General features: G+C 35.6%; 4 protein-coding genes across 13 annotated transcripts; all 4 read right to left on the reverse strand.

Moving 5' to 3' along the window:
- Window positions 1-4315: 4315 nt before the first annotated feature.
- LOC100743605 (toll-like receptor 7) lies at window positions 4316-7962 on the reverse strand. The gene is made up of 4 exons (XM_003494745.4): window positions 6968-7962; window positions 6160-6413; window positions 4660-6047; window positions 4316-4564 (listed from the first exon to the last, which is right to left on the reverse strand). The coding sequence occupies exon 3, from the start codon at window positions 6045-6047 to the stop codon at window positions 4722-4724; it is 1326 nt and encodes a 441-aa protein (XP_003494793.1). The 5' UTR covers window positions 6160-6413; window positions 6968-7962; the 3' UTR covers window positions 4316-4564; window positions 4660-4721.
- Window positions 7963-8107: 145 nt separating this feature from the next.
- Window positions 8108-9858, reverse strand: LOC100742530 (leucine-rich repeat-containing protein 70). Its single transcript, XM_003494736.3, has 2 exons — window positions 9711-9858; window positions 8108-9526 (listed from the first exon to the last, which is right to left on the reverse strand). The coding sequence occupies exons 1-2, from the start codon at window positions 9711-9713 to the stop codon at window positions 8243-8245; spliced, it is 1287 nt and encodes a 428-aa protein (XP_003494784.1). The 5' UTR covers window positions 9714-9858; the 3' UTR covers window positions 8108-8242.
- Window positions 9859-10307: 449 nt separating this feature from the next.
- LOC100742647 (insulin-like growth factor-binding protein complex acid labile subunit) lies at window positions 10308-13651 on the reverse strand. Of its 9 annotated transcripts, none has more exons than XM_033324551.1 (2): window positions 13512-13651; window positions 10308-11818 (listed from the first exon to the last, which is right to left on the reverse strand). In XM_033324551.1, exon 2 carries the CDS (start codon window positions 11804-11806, stop codon window positions 10475-10477), a length of 1332 nt encoding a protein of 443 aa, XP_033180442.1. In that variant the 5' UTR covers window positions 11807-11818; window positions 13512-13651; the 3' UTR covers window positions 10308-10474. The 9 variants fall into 9 exon arrangements, with proteins under 9 accessions (XP_033180442.1, XP_024227938.1, XP_012249017.1 ...); XM_024372170.2 differs by lacking the exon at window positions 13512-13651 and adding an exon at window positions 12901-13275; XM_012393594.3 differs by lacking the exon at window positions 13512-13651 and adding an exon at window positions 12673-12859.
- A 42-nt stretch (window positions 13652-13693) lies between these two features.
- Window positions 13694-17875, reverse strand: LOC100742766 (polyribonucleotide nucleotidyltransferase 1, mitochondrial). 2 transcript variants are annotated; one of them, XM_033324548.1, is made up of 8 exons: window positions 17670-17875; window positions 16454-17365; window positions 16200-16373; window positions 15936-16129; window positions 15693-15853; window positions 15306-15617; window positions 14844-15228; window positions 13694-14004 (listed from the first exon to the last, which is right to left on the reverse strand). In XM_033324548.1, the coding sequence occupies exons 2-8, from the start codon at window positions 17281-17283 to the stop codon at window positions 13973-13975; spliced, it is 2088 nt and encodes a 695-aa protein (XP_033180439.1). In that variant the 5' UTR covers window positions 17284-17365; window positions 17670-17875; the 3' UTR covers window positions 13694-13972. The 2 variants fall into 2 exon arrangements, with proteins under 2 accessions (XP_033180439.1, XP_012249015.1); XM_012393592.3 differs by having other exon boundaries at window positions 17540-17875.
- Between the last annotated feature and the right edge of the window lie 270 nt (window positions 17876-18145).

The raw sequence follows: 18145 nt of genomic DNA on the forward strand, positions 1-18145 counted from the left end.
ATCACGAAGAGGATCCTTCGAGCACGGGGCGATAGAACCGTACCGGGCCGTGTTCGAACGAACACTGAAAGAGGAGAGAGAGAAAGCGAGCAAGGAAGAGGAGAGCTGGGTGGGAGTAGAGTCTCTCGAGCTGCCTAGACGTGGCGGACCTCGCTTCCTCCCTCCTGTTCTAGCCATCGCTGCGTGTCGCTCTAGCCCTCTCTCCCTCTCTGTCTCTCTCTTTCTCTCTTTTTTCACCCCTTTCACTCGATTTTTCTTTCTCCAACGCAAACACGACGCACTCCGCTTATCTTTATCGGTCTCGCGTCGCGCTTCCACGGTCGCGATCTCCCTTTTACATTTTAGATCCTTGTCTTCCCTCTTTATCCTTCTCTTCTTTCCCCATTCGCGATATCTCTTTCCCTCGCACGCGCTCTGTAGCTGTCTTTCTCCGTCACTGGCAGTCGTTCTCCTTGTCGCAGACGCTTCTTTGTCTCGCTCGTGGCGAAGCATCCCTGCCAGCATACCGGCTAAAGGGAGCGCATGCGTTTCCACCTATTCGACCACCCTCTTCCTCCACCCCAACTGACACCCCTGATCAGTAGGGACGCCTCCCACCCCGGCATCTCGCTTCTCTAGGTGGCTTGGTCAACCTAGGCCAGATCTAACTGGATGGAACGCGCTCTTGCATCGCGTAACACTTCCTTCTTCCACGCGATACCAATCTCTTTCTTTCTTTGTCTTTCTCTTTCATCTCGTCGCGTATTTTCTTCCCCCGTTGCTCCTCGAGTCCGAAACGCCTGAATCAAACACGCGGCTTTATCATCGGCGGCTCCTTTGTCGTTCGTTTGAATAGCCCGCGTTACGCTTTGCAACCTAAAATGCGCGAGGTAAAAGAAAAGTCAAAAGACGATGCTTTCCAGATAGTTTCTCTCGTCCGTGATCCATTGATCTCTCGCAACATCGTTCTTCGAAACCGATCGATGAATCGAATTCCACTCGTCCGCTCGATCTTACGTGACCCTCGTAGCGGCAAGGAACGCGGATCTAGAAATTCCAATACCTACGGACGCCTATGGATGAGATAGACGAGCCAGTGTCAAGGTTTCCTCGACGAGATCGTCCGAGTTCCGTAAGCACAGCTTTTCTCTCTCCGCGTTGCAGCGACCGTAGGATCGTTGTTATCAGACAGCAACTGTTTACGCATTCGTTTGTTTATCTTCGAGCGATACAACATGGAAACTTCGCAGGTATACTCGCTGGTCTCAATTTAAATCAAGCAGAACGATTGATTTCAGTTGTAACAAGAAGCGGCGGAATATCCAACGGTGGAAAAGTATTTTTCTATTGTAACTTTCAAAGTATAATAAGAATATCGATCTTTTGACGGAATTGCACCAGGAGACTAAATATTTGATAGCAGTGGTTTCATGTGATTTCACGCTTCTAGATTGGATATTCGTCGTCGATGGAAATTCGCAGCTATCCAGCGATGTTTTTAAAGACAAACTTCGTCCAGCTTCTCGTTTCGTTTTCCTTTGCTATTCGACAATGTACGAGGAAAAAGAATCGCCTCCTTTTAACGGTCCATCGAACGAACGATTCTTAAGTGGAAAAACATTTCTCTCGTTTTTGCTGGCCCTTCTTTCAGCTCGTGAAACCTCGACACGCTCCGCACTCGTCCTAATGTATCTCGCTACAACTGATAAAAGGCACTCGGCAACGATGCTGAAGATCTACGGGTGGCAGGGGGAACGCGTGATAAATACAACGACGAAACATCACAGACGCTTATATCGCCCGGTTCTTTCTTCCTTCCTCCCTTCGAGCTTCCCCGAACAACGATGAACCTGTATCGATACAATTGAGATCTTGCTACGTCCACGAGGGGAACATTCTTCGTCGCTTCTTACGATCGTTCGAATTTACACAAGACGAAGGTGGAGGCGTCAGAATTTCAGAATAGCGCGATTTGCCAAGACTTTATTATCCCATTAAGAAGCGATCGGTGATTTATCATAATGTTATACATTGGCTCACGAAGATATTTGGACATTTACCATGTACTATATAAATTTCATATATACAGGGTGGTTGGTAACTGGTGCTACAAGCGGAAAGGAGGTGATTCTACGCGAAAAAAGAAGTCGAAAATATAGAATAAAAATTTTTCGTTTGAGGCTTTGTTTTCGAGAAAATCGACTTTGAATTTTCGCTCGGTACGCGTGCACTTTGTCACGGATCTCACTGTAGATCGTTGTCTCGATGGAAAAATTAAAAAAAAAAAATTTTATTCCATATTTTCGACTTCTTTTTTCGCATAGAATCACCCCCTTTCCGCTTGTACCACCAGTTACCAACCACCCTGTATATATTGCCTGTTTTATACATTTGAAACATTTTGAAATTTCATTAATACGATGATGATACGCGACTGAGTACATCGTACACAATGAATAGAAGAAGTATTTGTGCATGCTCCTATTTTCCAATGATTTAGAAACCATGTCAATGCTTCGTACGGAATAGAAAATCTATTAAAACCTATTAATTGCAAGCTGCTATTCAGAGAGCTGCCCAGAAGACTCGAAAAAAATCATCCGACAGATTTACTCACGCACGGTCAATAACACGCGTACACACGCAGTACAGTGGTCGATTTTAGCGATCGTCGGTGAATGTACCGAAATCGACACGTCTACAATAAAATTCAGTTTTTCAAAAATGTAATTAATTGTACTGAACTATTCGAGAGATTTATAAAGGATATATAAAAAGAAGAAAGCTTTTTACGAGGTTTTAAGACGATAGCAAATTTCATATATCTACAGATAAAGAAAACAGAATTCGTTAACGCGAACTGATCGAAGAAATTGCAAATATGGTGGGTCAACGCGATATTAGCCTTTAATGGATTAAAACGAAAGAAAATCAGTATACGTTGATAGAACAAGCCCGGACACAGGAATATCCTTGAGAGAATATTTTGAGCGTGAAAAGACGAACAACGAAGGCGAAGCTACATTGGCAATTTGACGAGAGTAAAACTACCTTTGATAATAAAAGTCGTTGTATAAGATCGAGTGATTTGGTCCAGGAATTTCGAGTAACTTGCGATGAAATATTCGCTCGGCAATCGTTTCCTTGCGAATGAAACTAAACAAAGTTGTTGTACGTTCGTGGAACAGGTCCTCGAATCTCTTGTTGTACCGATCGAGATTCTCGAACATCGTCAAGACCATCCTATCGGTTATCGTTATCGGTTGAGAAAGGATCAATTTCAGCAAAACGAACCGCTCGAACGATCTTAAAGTTCGATAGGAATTTGATGACAAGCTCGTTAGAAGAATCCTTCGATCGAATCCAAGAGTAACAGGCTACTCTAACTCAAGGACGGTCGCTTAAATACCTCTCAGAAGACAAAAAGAATCGCAATCTCTGGATCATTCTAACAAAGTTGATATTATAGCAGCTTATCATGGATATTCTTGATCGCAATCGTTGCATACGCTACCGACGACCTTGCTCGTTTTCGTAAGAACCTCAGGTTGAGGATCATATTCTCGTTAAGTAGCTCGATCGTTTCAATGTGAAATATCTACGTGATATCTAGCAGAAACATACAACACAAGAGAAAATTGAGGATTTGTATTCCAGCGTTGTACTGTATTTTTATACTTAACTGTAGTAACTATACGATAGTCCGTGACTATCGTCGCCATCTAGAAGGATACAACGAAAACAGTTTAACGCATCTTCACCGAATCGATAAGTTCGAGTGAAAGAGATCGAAACTAAACCATTAACCAAAAATATAATAAACGACTATTAGACAATTGAGTAAATAGAGAGACACGGACGAGGTACGGAATAGACATAATACATAACAATATTGATTAAGTGCAGAATGATACCTAACATCTACTATTTCTCAATTTTAGTAGGGATAAAAGGTTATATGAAATGATTGAAAATGTGCGTGATATAGAATGCAAACTATGTTTCCGATTTGGTCTCTGCGTAAAAGAATGTTCATCTTCGAAATCATCCTTTTCCTTTTAATCGCAAGCTTCAACTTTCAACGCAACATGCCACGTTCGTTGTTTGAATCTTACAATCGAATTTTGTTTTAACGTTATCATCTTTTTTTTTCGATAAAACTGCGAAAAACACGTATCATTGCAATTCGAAGAAACGTTTGAAAATTCTACGATACCGGGAAACCTTACCTTTACCGAAACCTTTGCTTCTATGATATTTCCATACATTTCTCGATTGCTATATGTATGTATACAAATTTTGACAACTCGAAACAAGTAAGATACATACGTAAACGTGATTGACGTATTGCGAATATTTATTTTATATCAATCGTTTACAAAATACAAAGACGTTGTATTTGCAATGGAACAACAATAACGTTAATGTTTGAAACATGACGGCAATGGTAATAAAAATGAAAAATGTAAAAATGTCGACGAACCTTCTTCTTCTACGTTTCTTCTTGTTGCTGGATTCTCGAATTTCAGTCGTGTGAAGAGTAGTCGCCCCGTTGAAAACCACGTAGAAACTCGCGCGTGAAATCCTAAAAACCAAAGAAGCAACGTTTCAGAGACGCACATAGGCGTTTAAACGAAATAATACAACGAAAAGGGAGCGTGTGATCGATGCGTGACTTACCTCGAGATCATCTGGTACAGTATACGAAACGTGGATGGGAAGATATATCGGCATCGAGATCGTTAGTTTTCCTCAGAATCTGTTGCGAATTCTTCTGAACTCTCGGTCAATATCGTGTTGCTCTCTACGCTAGGCAGCACAGGTTCTTTCGTGTGTACCATTAACGTGTTGAATTTGAAGAGCGAGAAAGGATTGTTCTGAAGATGCAATATAAGCTGTATTTCCAAACACTTATCCGTAAACAGATCATCGATGTTCATGATACTGTTATTTTTCAGCAAAAGATTCCATTCAAAGGATTTTGTATGATAAATTAGCATCATGGGAAGTACTTTGATGCGGTTATTCGATAAATCCAACCATTCCAGCGTCTCGATCAACTTCAAATAGTTCAAATTCGTCACTTCCTCGATGTAATTGTTGGCTAAATCCAAGTATCTTAAGCTATTCAACGAGCCCATATTCGGCACAATCTGCAGCAGATTGTGACTCATGCGAAGTTCCTTCAGGCTAGACAGTCCCCGGAAAACGTGTTCCGCCACCGATCCTATGTAATTACGGGATAGATCTATCGTTTGCACGTGTATTGTATCCTTGAATGCGTCGCTCTCTATGCTGTTGATACTGTTTCTGGACACGTTCAGAATATTCAACCACTCGAGCTCTTTTAACGACAGCGAGTGCGAGTGCGTGCAATGTGCACCGCACAATTCTGTTATTCCGTTCTCGTTGAGAAACACAACTCTGATGTTAGTCGGGAGCTTTCGAACCTGGCACGGGCATCCGTTCTTTTCCAACAGGAGCATCTCCATGGTTTCTGGTAGATTGTCGAGGAATTTAAACGACTGGATGTAATTTTCCGACAAGTCCAATTTCTTTAGTCTAGGCGTGAATTTGTCAAGGGGAACGTCGAATTGAGAAATACTGTCACCTCTTAACGACAAGACTTCCAGATTCGGAAAATATCCAAATGTGTTTGGGATGCTGATGTCGTCTTTATCGCCGTACTTGGATCTCCACTTGTTATTGTTTATAATCAGATTCCGCAATGTTGCGTGGTAGCGGAGCCACGACAATTCTTCCAGAGATATTATGTTGCCGGAGATACTCAAAACTTCCAGCCCTTCCATCAGGTCGAACGCTTTATCAGAAATGTACGCGATCTTGTTGTCGTCGAGATACAACTCCCTTATGTCCGAGGTATTAGCGAAAACGTCTCCGATTCTTGTCAGGCCTGTATTGTTAAAGTTCAAAATGGTTCCCGGAATGCAGACTTTCGTGCAAAGTTTGTAGGCCGCCATATGTTCCTTTGTACCCGCAAATATTGCAAGTACTACTTGCGAGCTGAAGAAGACCGGAAGTAAGATCCTCCACTGCACGAACAACATCTGCAAACGTTAGTACGAGGTAGAGGATTCACTGGCTTTCAAAAGTCAATTAAAAGAGAAGGTTGGCGATCGATTTTCTACTTTTTTTCTGTTATTCGGAAGATGAGCTTACCTTTTAAGAAGCGACAGCCGAGGAAAAAAGAAACGATCTTCTAAACAACCGACTGCTGCAACGAACAAAGCTCTGTTCTCTACTTCAACGCGTATCACCAACTTAGCACCTTCTGTTCTCAACATTTTAATTCGCTGCTTTATAAAGAAGCGATGATCATGCAATTCAACACTGTAGGGACTGCAGGACTGTAACCGAGCTTCCGGAGGACCCTGTTCTACGCGCAGATCGCCACGTGGTGCTTCCTCTTCTACCTTCTAGAACGCGGAAGTTTAGACAAATTTTTATAAGAACGGATTAAATAAATGGGACAGAAGTGTGTTTTAGAAACGTATTTTCTATCTTGCATATTTATTACGTATATAGTATTTGTCCGGAAATTAGATCACTTGTTTATCGTAGCTTGTTCAATAGCTTTATTATAGACTATAACGACTAGGATGTGACTAATTTGTTGTTATGAGTAATTATTATTAACTATTGCTGTAATGTTGGCGATCGAAATACATACGTGTAAGTGTGTGTCACTGGTGTGCGATAGGCGGTTACGCGAGTTTAGAAGATAGTACCGATTTTATTGCAGTGATATCTAAGATAAAAGCTACTGTAAGATACACTAACGAAATTGTATAAAATTATCTATTTTTGTATCTGATTAGATAATTTCTCCCGTACAGTATCTACTTCTGATACATTTTGCGTATTTACTATGTATTTGCCAGATGTCACTTCTACGTGAACTTCAGCGGTCTATCCGTGGAATGTAAATGGAAATGTAAAAAAAAAAAGGAGGATTTGAGTTTCTCACGTCTTATCCTCTGATCTTCGACTTGATCTTCCATGAAACAGTATGGCCAAGAATTTCGAACCGACTCGAATCGTTCTGTTTGTGAGAGAAAGGAAAGATAAGGAAATGGAAAATTTTCTACTGACGAGATCACCGGAGAACAGCGGCTAAAAGATGCAAAAGATAAACTCCTACTTTTCGGAAATCGATTAGAAAGTAGCAGGGCGATGAGTGCTGTTCGTTCGTTACTTTTTCGAACACGTTGCTGCGATCGTGCATGCGTCGTCTCGCAAACACTGCTTCCTTGCTCGGGTTACGAAGATATCTAATGCCATGAGACATCTGAGTAACGACGTTGTATCGTTTTGGAATGCATCGTTGCAGATTTTATAATGCAATATTGTAACGACCGTAATCTAATGATAACTCCAACTGCTCTTCAGTGAGCAGTGAAACGAAATACTGATGAGAATATATTTCTAGCGAATGAGTTAAGAGGCTGATGTGATAATCGAAATCCAAGCGCTCTTTCGTAATGATGTTCAGCTAAATTGCAAGTTAGATAATCAACGAAAATCCGAACACAGCTTGGAGAAATGGCGAATTTGAAGAAACGTGTATATTGCATTCGTGAGTGAAATGTTAGCGCATTTGAAGATAGGGAACAGTTTCACCTATTATCTTCAACACGCTAAACCAATTTATCGAATGTTTCTTTATAAACAAATCGTAAAATAGCATGGTAAAAGAAAAAAACAGAAAAAACTTCAACCTGTAACAAGCAAACTGGTCGCAAGTCGTAGATCTTTTCATTGAACGTATCCTCGTTTAACTTTAACAATCTATTTTTCAAAAAAAAAAAAAAAAAAAAAAACATAAATCTCTTATACTTCGATCAAAATCGTTCTTAAACGCTATCAAAATGTTCTCAAACGTTATTTATTGCATTCATTATCGTTTGTTGAAAGCTTATCGTCATTTTCACCGATCATTCGATCGACAGAGTTCTTAGCAACGGATCTTATAAATATTACGACGAAATATTGAACCAGGAAAATTATCTTCCGGGATAAGAATATTATATACATACGATAATTTTACATAACCCTCTAACGTGTAATGTTTGCGCAAACGTATGATAAGAAGAGAGAAATAAACTTATCAGGCTTGAGTTCTCCGAATTTATTGCTGCACTAAACAAATGATTTTACTCTGGATATAATAATTACAATTGTTATTATATTATACTGTATGGTACCAATTATAATACTGCTAAATTATAGAATAATAACATTTTTAAAGCACGTATATAGTACAATTATTTGGCACACTTGATAATGTATTTAGATCTATATACGTGATACTATTATTTTTTATATACAATTCTTTCAAATAACTCATGTGAAAGATGGACATATATTCGATACTTATAAAATTATTGTACTGCAAATTTAGATATTTTAGCCTTTTCATGCCTTTGTGCCATTTCGGAGGCAATGATTTTAATTTATTACGAGATATGTCTAAATATTCTAACATTTTCAGATTCCAAAACTCCATTACGTCGATGTTGTCTATCTCATTTCCGCGTAGATTCAACGTTTTTAAAGAACTTGATGTGACGATATCCGTAATATTCCTAATTAAGTTATAATTTAACGACAATGTTTTCAAATTATTTAAATGATCTACAGGAGGAATCGTTGTTAATACATTGTTATCTAAATTCAAATTTTCTAATAAAACCGTGTATTGGAACGCATCTATCGGTACAACACGTATTTGATTATGAGATAAATCTAACGATTCTAAGGATCGAATATTTAACTCTGGCAAATCGAACAACGAACAGTTAGATAACGATAAAATTCTTAATCTTTGGTAAATTGGGTTTATCCAAAATTCCTCAAGAGGATTCTCATCCAGATACAATATCTCGATGTTTCCAAGATTATTCATAATGAATTTATCGATCGAATTTCGTTCTAAGTATAGACTTCTCAAATTCAGTAAATAAATGGCAGTTTCGTTGATATATTGTATGTAATGACTGTCGGATAAATAAATATGTTTTAACTTTGGAAACATGTTTATCCACAAAAGAGGAAATTCGTGAGTTATTCCTCTCCAGGACAATGTATCAACGTTAGGACACCTTATTTTTGCATTGCTCGCAGATATTACATCGTTCATTTCTGGTGCTACTTGAAAATCTATAATTAATGTTTTCAAATTGTCGTGCTTTATCTCGAGATTATCGAAAGAAATGTAGTTATGAGCGAGATTTAGACACTTCAAAAGAGGAACTTCCTCAAATGCATCTATTGATACTTTTCGGATGCTATTTTTATGTAACGATATTGATTGTATCGTCTTGCTCTTCACCAGATCTTTAGGGATCTTTTCTAACCCCAGTCCGTGCAAATTAATGCTCTCTTCTTCAGAGCATGCGACGAGATGTTGCTTGTTATTTATCGCGTTATAATACGTGATCCACATACGATCCGCATCCTGTTCCCAACTTATTTTCGGTATGGATTTTGTAATGCTTATAATCGTACTCAACAATATAATGGTTTTCTGGAAAAAAAAATAGAAAACATTTATGATAACGATAAGCAAGGATATGTTGCGCTGATACTTTGCATTACATATCGAAACATGTCGATGTAAACAGAGACAAATGAAAACAGGTAACTTTGATGTATGGTTATTTGTCTTAAGAAATAACATGTAAAACGACAAAGAATGATTGAATGCGTACCATTATGCGAACTTTCTTCTGTTTCTTCTGGCTGCAAACAAGAAATTACTGCAAATTTGCAGCTGCCTCCTCCTCTTATATCGATTGACAGTTGCGTCAGCTTATTCGAAATAATCGGAAATAATAAATACATCGTCTATAAAAAGCGTCGTTATCGTTTCAAACGTTTCCTGTTTGGGATCTTCCTGTCATCTTTCGTGAATATGATCACTGTACATCCAGAACAAGGTATGCTTTCAAGTTGTAACAAAGTACACGTTATTTCTTGCATCCCCAACTAATTCGACCGATTTTATACATTCTAGGAATAACTTTCGCAAAATATGTATTTGTCGCTCATCTTTTAACCGATTAAATGATAATTGTCAAAGCAATAGATACATCTACGTAGCGTCAAAGATTTGAGTAATTGCATCGTTGAAATTCGAACAGATATCGAATACAGATATCAATAATAGATTAAATTCGAAGAGATATCGAAAGATAATTTCTCCCCTTTCCTAGACATATTGCAAAATCCTAATTAAAAGTTGAAACAGTATGATAAGATATTTTGATCGAGTTTTGCATGTCAGGAGAAGAAAGAAGAGGCAAGAATAAAGAGCAATATACAATGAGCCTTTTTATTAAGCAATTACAATATGTTTATTTATAGAGTAAAACCTGAGGCGTTTAATAATCACAACTTCTTAGATTACAAATCATTCAATACATGGTTCTGTAGTAGATATCTATACCTCAACACTACACTCTATCTATCACTGCTATATGTCAAATGGTCCTGCACTTGCACGTACATATGACGTACTCCGAGATGATACATTAACGTTTAAATAAATCGTCATATTTACTGGTATCAGTCGAGATAAAGTACCATTAATGTACGTAAGAGGGTTGCGTTCAAAGTGTAAGTGTTGCACGGGCAAATCGGAGGAGTAAATCACTGATTCCAACAAAGCGAATTTATTCCCCGCCAAATTTAGATATCGCAACATTTTCATAGAGTCACACCAACCTATTGGTAAATAACTTAATTGGTTGTCATTCAGATACAGCTCTTCTAACAGCACTTGATTCTGAAACGCGTCCACCTGGATGCTCTGGATTTTATTCTCGCTTAGAAATAGCTTTTTTAAGCTGTGCAGATAGAAAAAGGTGTTAATCGCTAAATAACGTATATTGTTACGATTTAACGAGAGTTGAGTTATGTTTAGAGGCGCTGTTATGGGAACATTATCCAACGAATTACTATCTAGTACAAGAATGTCTAAAGATTTCACTGATTTAAACATATCGAAATTAAAAAGCGATAAAGAATTGCCAGAAAAGTTCAAATACCGAAGGTTGGGCATTGTTTCAATTGCACTACTATCAATGTACGAGATCTTATTGTACGCTAGCGACAGATTCTCCAGCTTTTCCAGCCCCGTCAGATCAATACCCATGGATGACTCAAGATTCTGAATTGCGTTATGATCTAACGTTAACGACAACAGATTTTCCATTCGAGTAAATGAAAATTGGTCAATATTGTTGCTACTCAGATCAAGGTGCGTTAATGTGGAGAACATATTTATCGACAAAGACTGTCTGGAATGGATTCGATTCTTTGATAGATCCAAATATTTCAGTTTTGGAAATGGATTACTCAATGACGATTGTAACTCTTCTATTCCAGCATTTCTTAAATTCAAATATTCAAGTTCAGGATACACGCTGTCTACTATTGTTCTATAATTTCGGTAGCCATTTTGATTACAGAGATTTAGTATTTTCACGTTTGAAAGATTACCAAAATTGAATAAATCATCCGAAGAGATCTGATTATTACTGAGGTCAAGGAATTTCAAATTTGGCACGTTTTTGAAAACTCCATTCTTGAATGTAGAAACGTAACCTTTTATGGCGATACATTTTAGAGTAGGAGAAATGATACTGTTTTCATTAAAATCTGTAGAACTACTGAATTGTAATGTTAAAGTTTCGTTTTCGCAGATCTCATTCACGATCGTTTCGTAGTCGATCGCAATAATATTTCCAACTACAATCAGCGGCGAGAAAATTAACACTATCGAGAGGGCGATCGACAGCTTCATCGTGGAGGATTCCTGAAAGTAAAACATGTATGTTTGATCATTTCTCTCGTGTACAGGAACAATGTATTGAAATCTTTTTCTTGTTAAAAATGAATAAAGGATATTAAGAGAGTAGGAATACGCTATTCGTGGTAAATAATGTTGAAGTACAATAGAAAATAGGTTGCTAATCGTAAGTAACTACGTAAGTTTTTTTAAGAGGATTTCGTTATAATACAAAATATGTAATAAATGACAAGAATATTTTGAATTCAGCTAGAGCTGAACAATGCGATGTAACAATCTTTGCTATTTGAAAGAATACGCGCGAATATTATCACATCATCAAACTATAGTTTCGTTTATATTTATGTACCGTCCAGGACACCCTATAATTTCTTTCCTTTTTTCATCGACCAGATTTACTTTACATATTACTAACAATAAATGAAATTATACTACTTATATATTGCTCTACTATCTTCTCTGTTATGTCTGCAACGATGACCTCACTCTTTGATATTATATCGGTTGATGGATAAAATGAAGGAAGCTACAAGTTCTAATTTAACGTCATTTGCTAAACTGAAATAAATAATGCCATCTGAATAAGACAAGTGACAATAACTAAATTACTTCCCGTTTCTACAATAATGTAATTAACAAATTAGTTGCTAAGTTTAGAAGTTTACTACGTAATTGCCACACACACACACACACACATGTGCAGAAACTTCACTCTGGTTAGTGATCTCTACAGAGTTATTTATTTATGATTTAAACAGAAAACGATGGTTATTTAACGTGATCTTAAGGCAGTAATGTAACTAAGAGAGTAGTAACTAAGACAACTAAATTGATAATTAACAAATCAACTTACAACGTACAATTAGCAACTCACAACAACTCGGCAACTTACAACTTACAACTTACAACGACTCCACAACTCATGAATAACGATTAACCCGCAACTCACTCGCTAATCACTCGCTAATCACTCACTAATCACTCGCTACTCATTCGCTATTCCAGCTACAACTCTCCTGCCACTCTACTCTAGCCGAAACTGACTAACAGATGCTTTTTATACCACGGCCTTGGTATTCCTAACACACACATGTGTTCCACAAATGTGGATGACCCATGGTCAAGAACAACTTTTTTAATTAGCTAGTATCGTAAAGGAGTATGGGTATATGGCCCATCAAGATTTCCTAACTTTCCCAACCGTCATCACTTTTATTGTTTTTTGCCTGTAGTTCATCGGGATTTTCCCGACATTACATATACATATATCTACATTTACACATGTCACTTGACTCATCATACGCGTATCTAAATTCCAAAAATACTTATACAGTGTATAAGCATAGATACATTGTATAATCCATAGATTTGTGTAGGAGAGAATGGTCTTTTCCTGTTATATAGATCACTACACGATAATATGAAAATCACATTAGGCTATTTAATCGCCAACGTTTACATACGTATGTATTTTTCTAAAGATTCCTTGAACTTCTTTACCTTTCTCTTCCTCCGTTCCCATCATGTTTAGGAACGTTTTGTGAATTTCAAGGTAAACGAGAAACTGATAATGAAACGGGTTTTCCCGGTCTGAGTTACTACCAAAAGATCCATTCTCTACGCGTTTAGTAGTAACATATTTTATAACGTGCTATTCGTTATACATATATTATGTTCGCAAAGGTAAAAGATTTAGAACCTTTGAGTATCATGATCCTTGCTTGCTATCATGATGCTTTCATTCTGCATGCTTTCTCAGATATAATCATATACTCTGTGGCTGTGTCATACAACTACAAACCCAGTGTTTCCGAGAGTAAAAAGCGTTCATTCTGAGCAATTTTCAGAAATTATAAATCCTTATTAATACAAAACCAAGAATTATCAATTACCCGTATCTTTGTTTTGTTTTGAACAAGATTACATTTATGATACGGAAATATCGAATATTACAATGCTCGTGAAACTCAACAACTCGAATATGCAGCAGGTATTTGCATGGAGAAAATGTCTTTCATAATTTATCGAACGTACAATTTCCTTCTTGTATAAAACATTCAGTCTTCTCTCGCATTCTCATCAGGTACTTTCTGTAAGTCTAACGTTTCTTCCTCGACAGCTCCTTTACGATCACTCTGTGCCTGTGTTTGTAGTGAATTTTCATAGTTGTGTTTTATGTGCATCCAAAGTCTCTGCGAAAGAGATAATAGACATGAAAGTAATATATAAAATAGAGTTAATCACGCAGTTGGGAAATACAACGTGGAGACAAGACGAATCATATGAAATAAGCTAACGGATCATTAATTACATATAACCTTATCGATCGATAAACATAAATCCTGTATTATGTTATATAGAATATGATTATTTCCGAATTCTTTTTACGTGTAAATGATAGTTTCCAATAATTTAAGCAATATTTTACAGTTAATGTTAGAGAAAAAATTAACAGCGTACTCCTTCGTTTATCCATTCAAAAATACTTTCACAAGCGTGGTCATAAGCTCTTTCAAAAAATGCCGAGGCGATAACAATACCAAGAACGAAGCTAGATGTCCGCCTAAAAATGTAACGATAAAGAAAACGAGAAATCATTTTTAATATCCTCCCTATAAAGCACTTTCGATGTAGTTATCTTTGTAACTTTAATCTAAAAAATGGGGAAAAAATGAAATCTATCTTTAAACGAGTTAGATATCAGTTAATTGATCGATGGTTGTCAATCTTCACATTTATGATAGTCGAAAAATCGAAACCTTTCCACCAATTTGTAAATGATTGTTGAAGAAAGGTAAACAACTTTTGAAGTCGATTCAATGTATAAATAATATACGTTTAATAATTATGTAACAAAATATTACTTACATTATTTAATGAAAATATCGATAGAACTTAAATTACATAATACAATTACGTAAAATAATTTCTTATTGTATCATTATTACTATTAATATGTAAAAAGATTATTACATTTGGTTGCTAAAAAAAAAAAATACAAATAAAATTTCAAACTATTATTTCTATTAACTTTTAATAATATTAAAATCTTTTTCAAAAATAATTGGGCCTTGCAACACTTTTCGAGATAATCTAACGCGCCCATTCACCGGATCTCGTCCAAAATATTTCACTTTTATTTCATCTCCGACATTCAATCCTAGTACGTCAGGATGATGAATTTTACGTTGATCTAACTGCGAATTAGGTAATAACGTTGGTACCATACTGGAATACAATGTAACCATCACCCCAGTCTCACGAATTTCAGTTATTTTTGCAGTATAGATGTCACCAAATGTCAATACTGGTTCCACATCTTTTTGTATAATATCATTTATCATTTCTTTGGCTTCATTCATTGCATTTTGATTAGGTGCAAATAAAGAAAACACTGTATCGTCTAGCGAATGTATCTATAAAAAAAAAAAATAATAAATTAACTTTTGTCAAAAATGAATCTTTAAAGTTTCTATTTCCTCTTTAAATTTACATTAACTCCAGTTTCACATAAAATTCTTTTTATGTTCGAGCCACCGATCCCAAGAAATTTTCCCCTTTGATGAATGGGTACTTCTATGGTATCAAGTATAGGTTTATTTTCTTTCTTGTTACTTGCTGGAGTAGATATTACTGAATTCATGATATGAAGAATTTGACTTTTAGCCGCACTTGAGTTTTCGATAGCTCTCATTATCACTTTTAAAGGGACTCCCGCTATTTTTATATCAGCTTGTAAAGCTGTAAACCCTTTTTTTGTACCCGCAATTTTAAAATCCATGTCTCCAAAATGATCTTCTATACCCTGGTCGTATAAGAAATAAAAAATTAATTAATTTCATTTTTAACTACATTCAAATGTTAATCAATATGAAATTACTGATATATCAGTTAAAATCTTGTAATCGTCATCCGTTAACTCAATAGCATGAGGATTACATATTAATCCCATAGCTACACCAACAACAGGAGATGATATTGGCACACCTGCATCCATTAATGCTAGACTACCACCACAAATAGAAGCCATAGAAGACGAGCCTTTAAGTGAAACACGAAAGTATTTAAGTTACAAGTTATCTATTCAACAAGTAATAATTTCTTTCTTATTTAAGCAAGTCACCATTAGATTCTAATACTTCGCTTGTTAATCTTATAGCAAATGGATAATCTTTTGGTATAACCGCTCGCAATCCTCTCTCTGCTAATGCTCCATGACCAATTTCTCTACGATCATATCCAGTAAGTTTACCTGTTTCGTTTACAGCATATGGTGGAAATTCGTAATGCAAAAAGAAGTTTTTTTCTTTTATACCACTGCAAAAAATAATATTTATTTATATTGAATATATATTTTTAAAATATTAATAAATGTAATATAACATACCTAGATAGCATTGAGATATTATCTAATTTAAGAGAACTTTCTATACTGTCAAGAGTTACTGTGCATAAAACTTGAGTTTGTCCTCGTTGAAAGAAGGCTGAGCCGTGAAGAGGCCGAAATAAATCAACCTGGCATTCTATATCTCTCAACTCATTTATTGCACGACCGTCACATCTAAAATTATTTACACACATTCAATAATTTTCAGTAATTTATAATCGTAATTAGATTTCTTTTTTATAAACAAAAACTACCTTATATCTGTTTCAAATATTAAAGATCTGAAATTTTTCTTAGAAATTTTATTAAAAGCTTTTACAGCATTTTGGATAAAATCTGAACCACGATTTGTTATACTTTCTAACATCCTATCTCTAAGATCAAAAATAGCAGCGTCTCGCGAAATTTTGTCATGAGAATGACAACTAAAAATTTCACGTATTTCATGCTCTGCAAAATTTTTTACAAACTCTTCCACATCATTGTTTAATTCACTGCCTTTGTTAATTTGTAATTTAGGTTTGCCAACATGATTTTGTAATTTTTTTATAGATTGTATAATTATTTGACATTCTTTAACACCTATTTTTATTGCTTTTCGAAGTTCTGGCTCTAAAATATTATCTGCCGATCCTTCTATCATGACAATTAAATTCTTGGACATAGATGACAGTACAAGATTTAATTTACTTTTCTGAAGATCACGTTTTGTAGGATTAATTATATATGTATCGTCAATTAAACCAACTCTTACAGCTGCTACAGGTCCCATCCATGGAATATCCGAAATACTTAAAGCTGCAGAGGCAGCATTAATGGATAATATATCTGGATTATTAATTCCATCAATAGCTAATAAATTACATACTATTTGTGTTTCATAGCAGTATTCTGGCTGAAATAAGGGACGTACAGATCTATCTATTATTCTGCTAATAAGGATCTCGTGATCTGTGTAACCTATTTCTCTACGAAGAAAATTTGTTGGTATACGTCCAATTGCAGAAGCTTTTTGTCTGTAGTTCACAGTTAATGGAATTACAGAATCATTGCATGGTTCATTTTTCCTAACCACAGTAGTCATGACTGATGTATCGCCAAGCGTAGCAGTAACACACCCAGATGTAAATCGTGCATATTTCCCACTTGATAGTATAATTTCTGATCTGAAGGAATATTTGAAAGAATTAATAATAAATATGGAACAATAAAACACGTAACAATATATTTTATTTAAATAACTTATATTTTCTCTATTATATTACTGTATTATTTATACATAAGATGAAATATCATAATAAGTATTAACGTTTAGGTTAAGAAACACGTGATATATTTACCCATTAGATAACTCTATATGTATGTTTTCTACAGTATTGCTCGACATAAATTTAACTTGAAATGTATTTTCATTTTTGTTATGACTTTTCAAACGTAAAAAACTTAAATTTCTATTGTTTAATAACTTACTATGCCTAAACAGCACCATTCTTATATTGAATTTGCTTTCATTGGTTCCAAAGCTTCAATGTAGTCATAACCGCCATCATTTAATAAGAAAAGATTCTATCATAGTGACTTTTTTATTAACTGCAATATATGATTATATTTTATCTTATTAAGAAATACTGATATTTCCTTTCTGATAAAATTTGTCAAATTTCACTACATTTTCGTAATTTATAGTAAATGATATGTACTATCAAATTACTATATTTTTTGTCGAAATAGTTACAAAAAATTAAGGTACTTGTAGTATCCATCAAAATTAGAATTAAAATTTAACGGCTATAAAAACAAGAAAGGAGAAGAAATATTACAAATTGATCTTTAATTAAACTGAAAGCTATAGTTACGTGTTATGATATAATATGTAGTTGTACAAATTCTGCGACACATTGATTGAAATTGTTGTATATTTAATACACGTGAATTCTATGATGATT

This window comes from Bombus impatiens, unplaced genomic scaffold (assembly GCF_000188095.3).
Source record: "Bombus impatiens unplaced genomic scaffold, BIMP_2.2 scf_3721, whole genome shotgun sequence".
Taxonomy (NCBI): domain Eukaryota; kingdom Metazoa; phylum Arthropoda; class Insecta; order Hymenoptera; family Apidae; genus Bombus; species Bombus impatiens.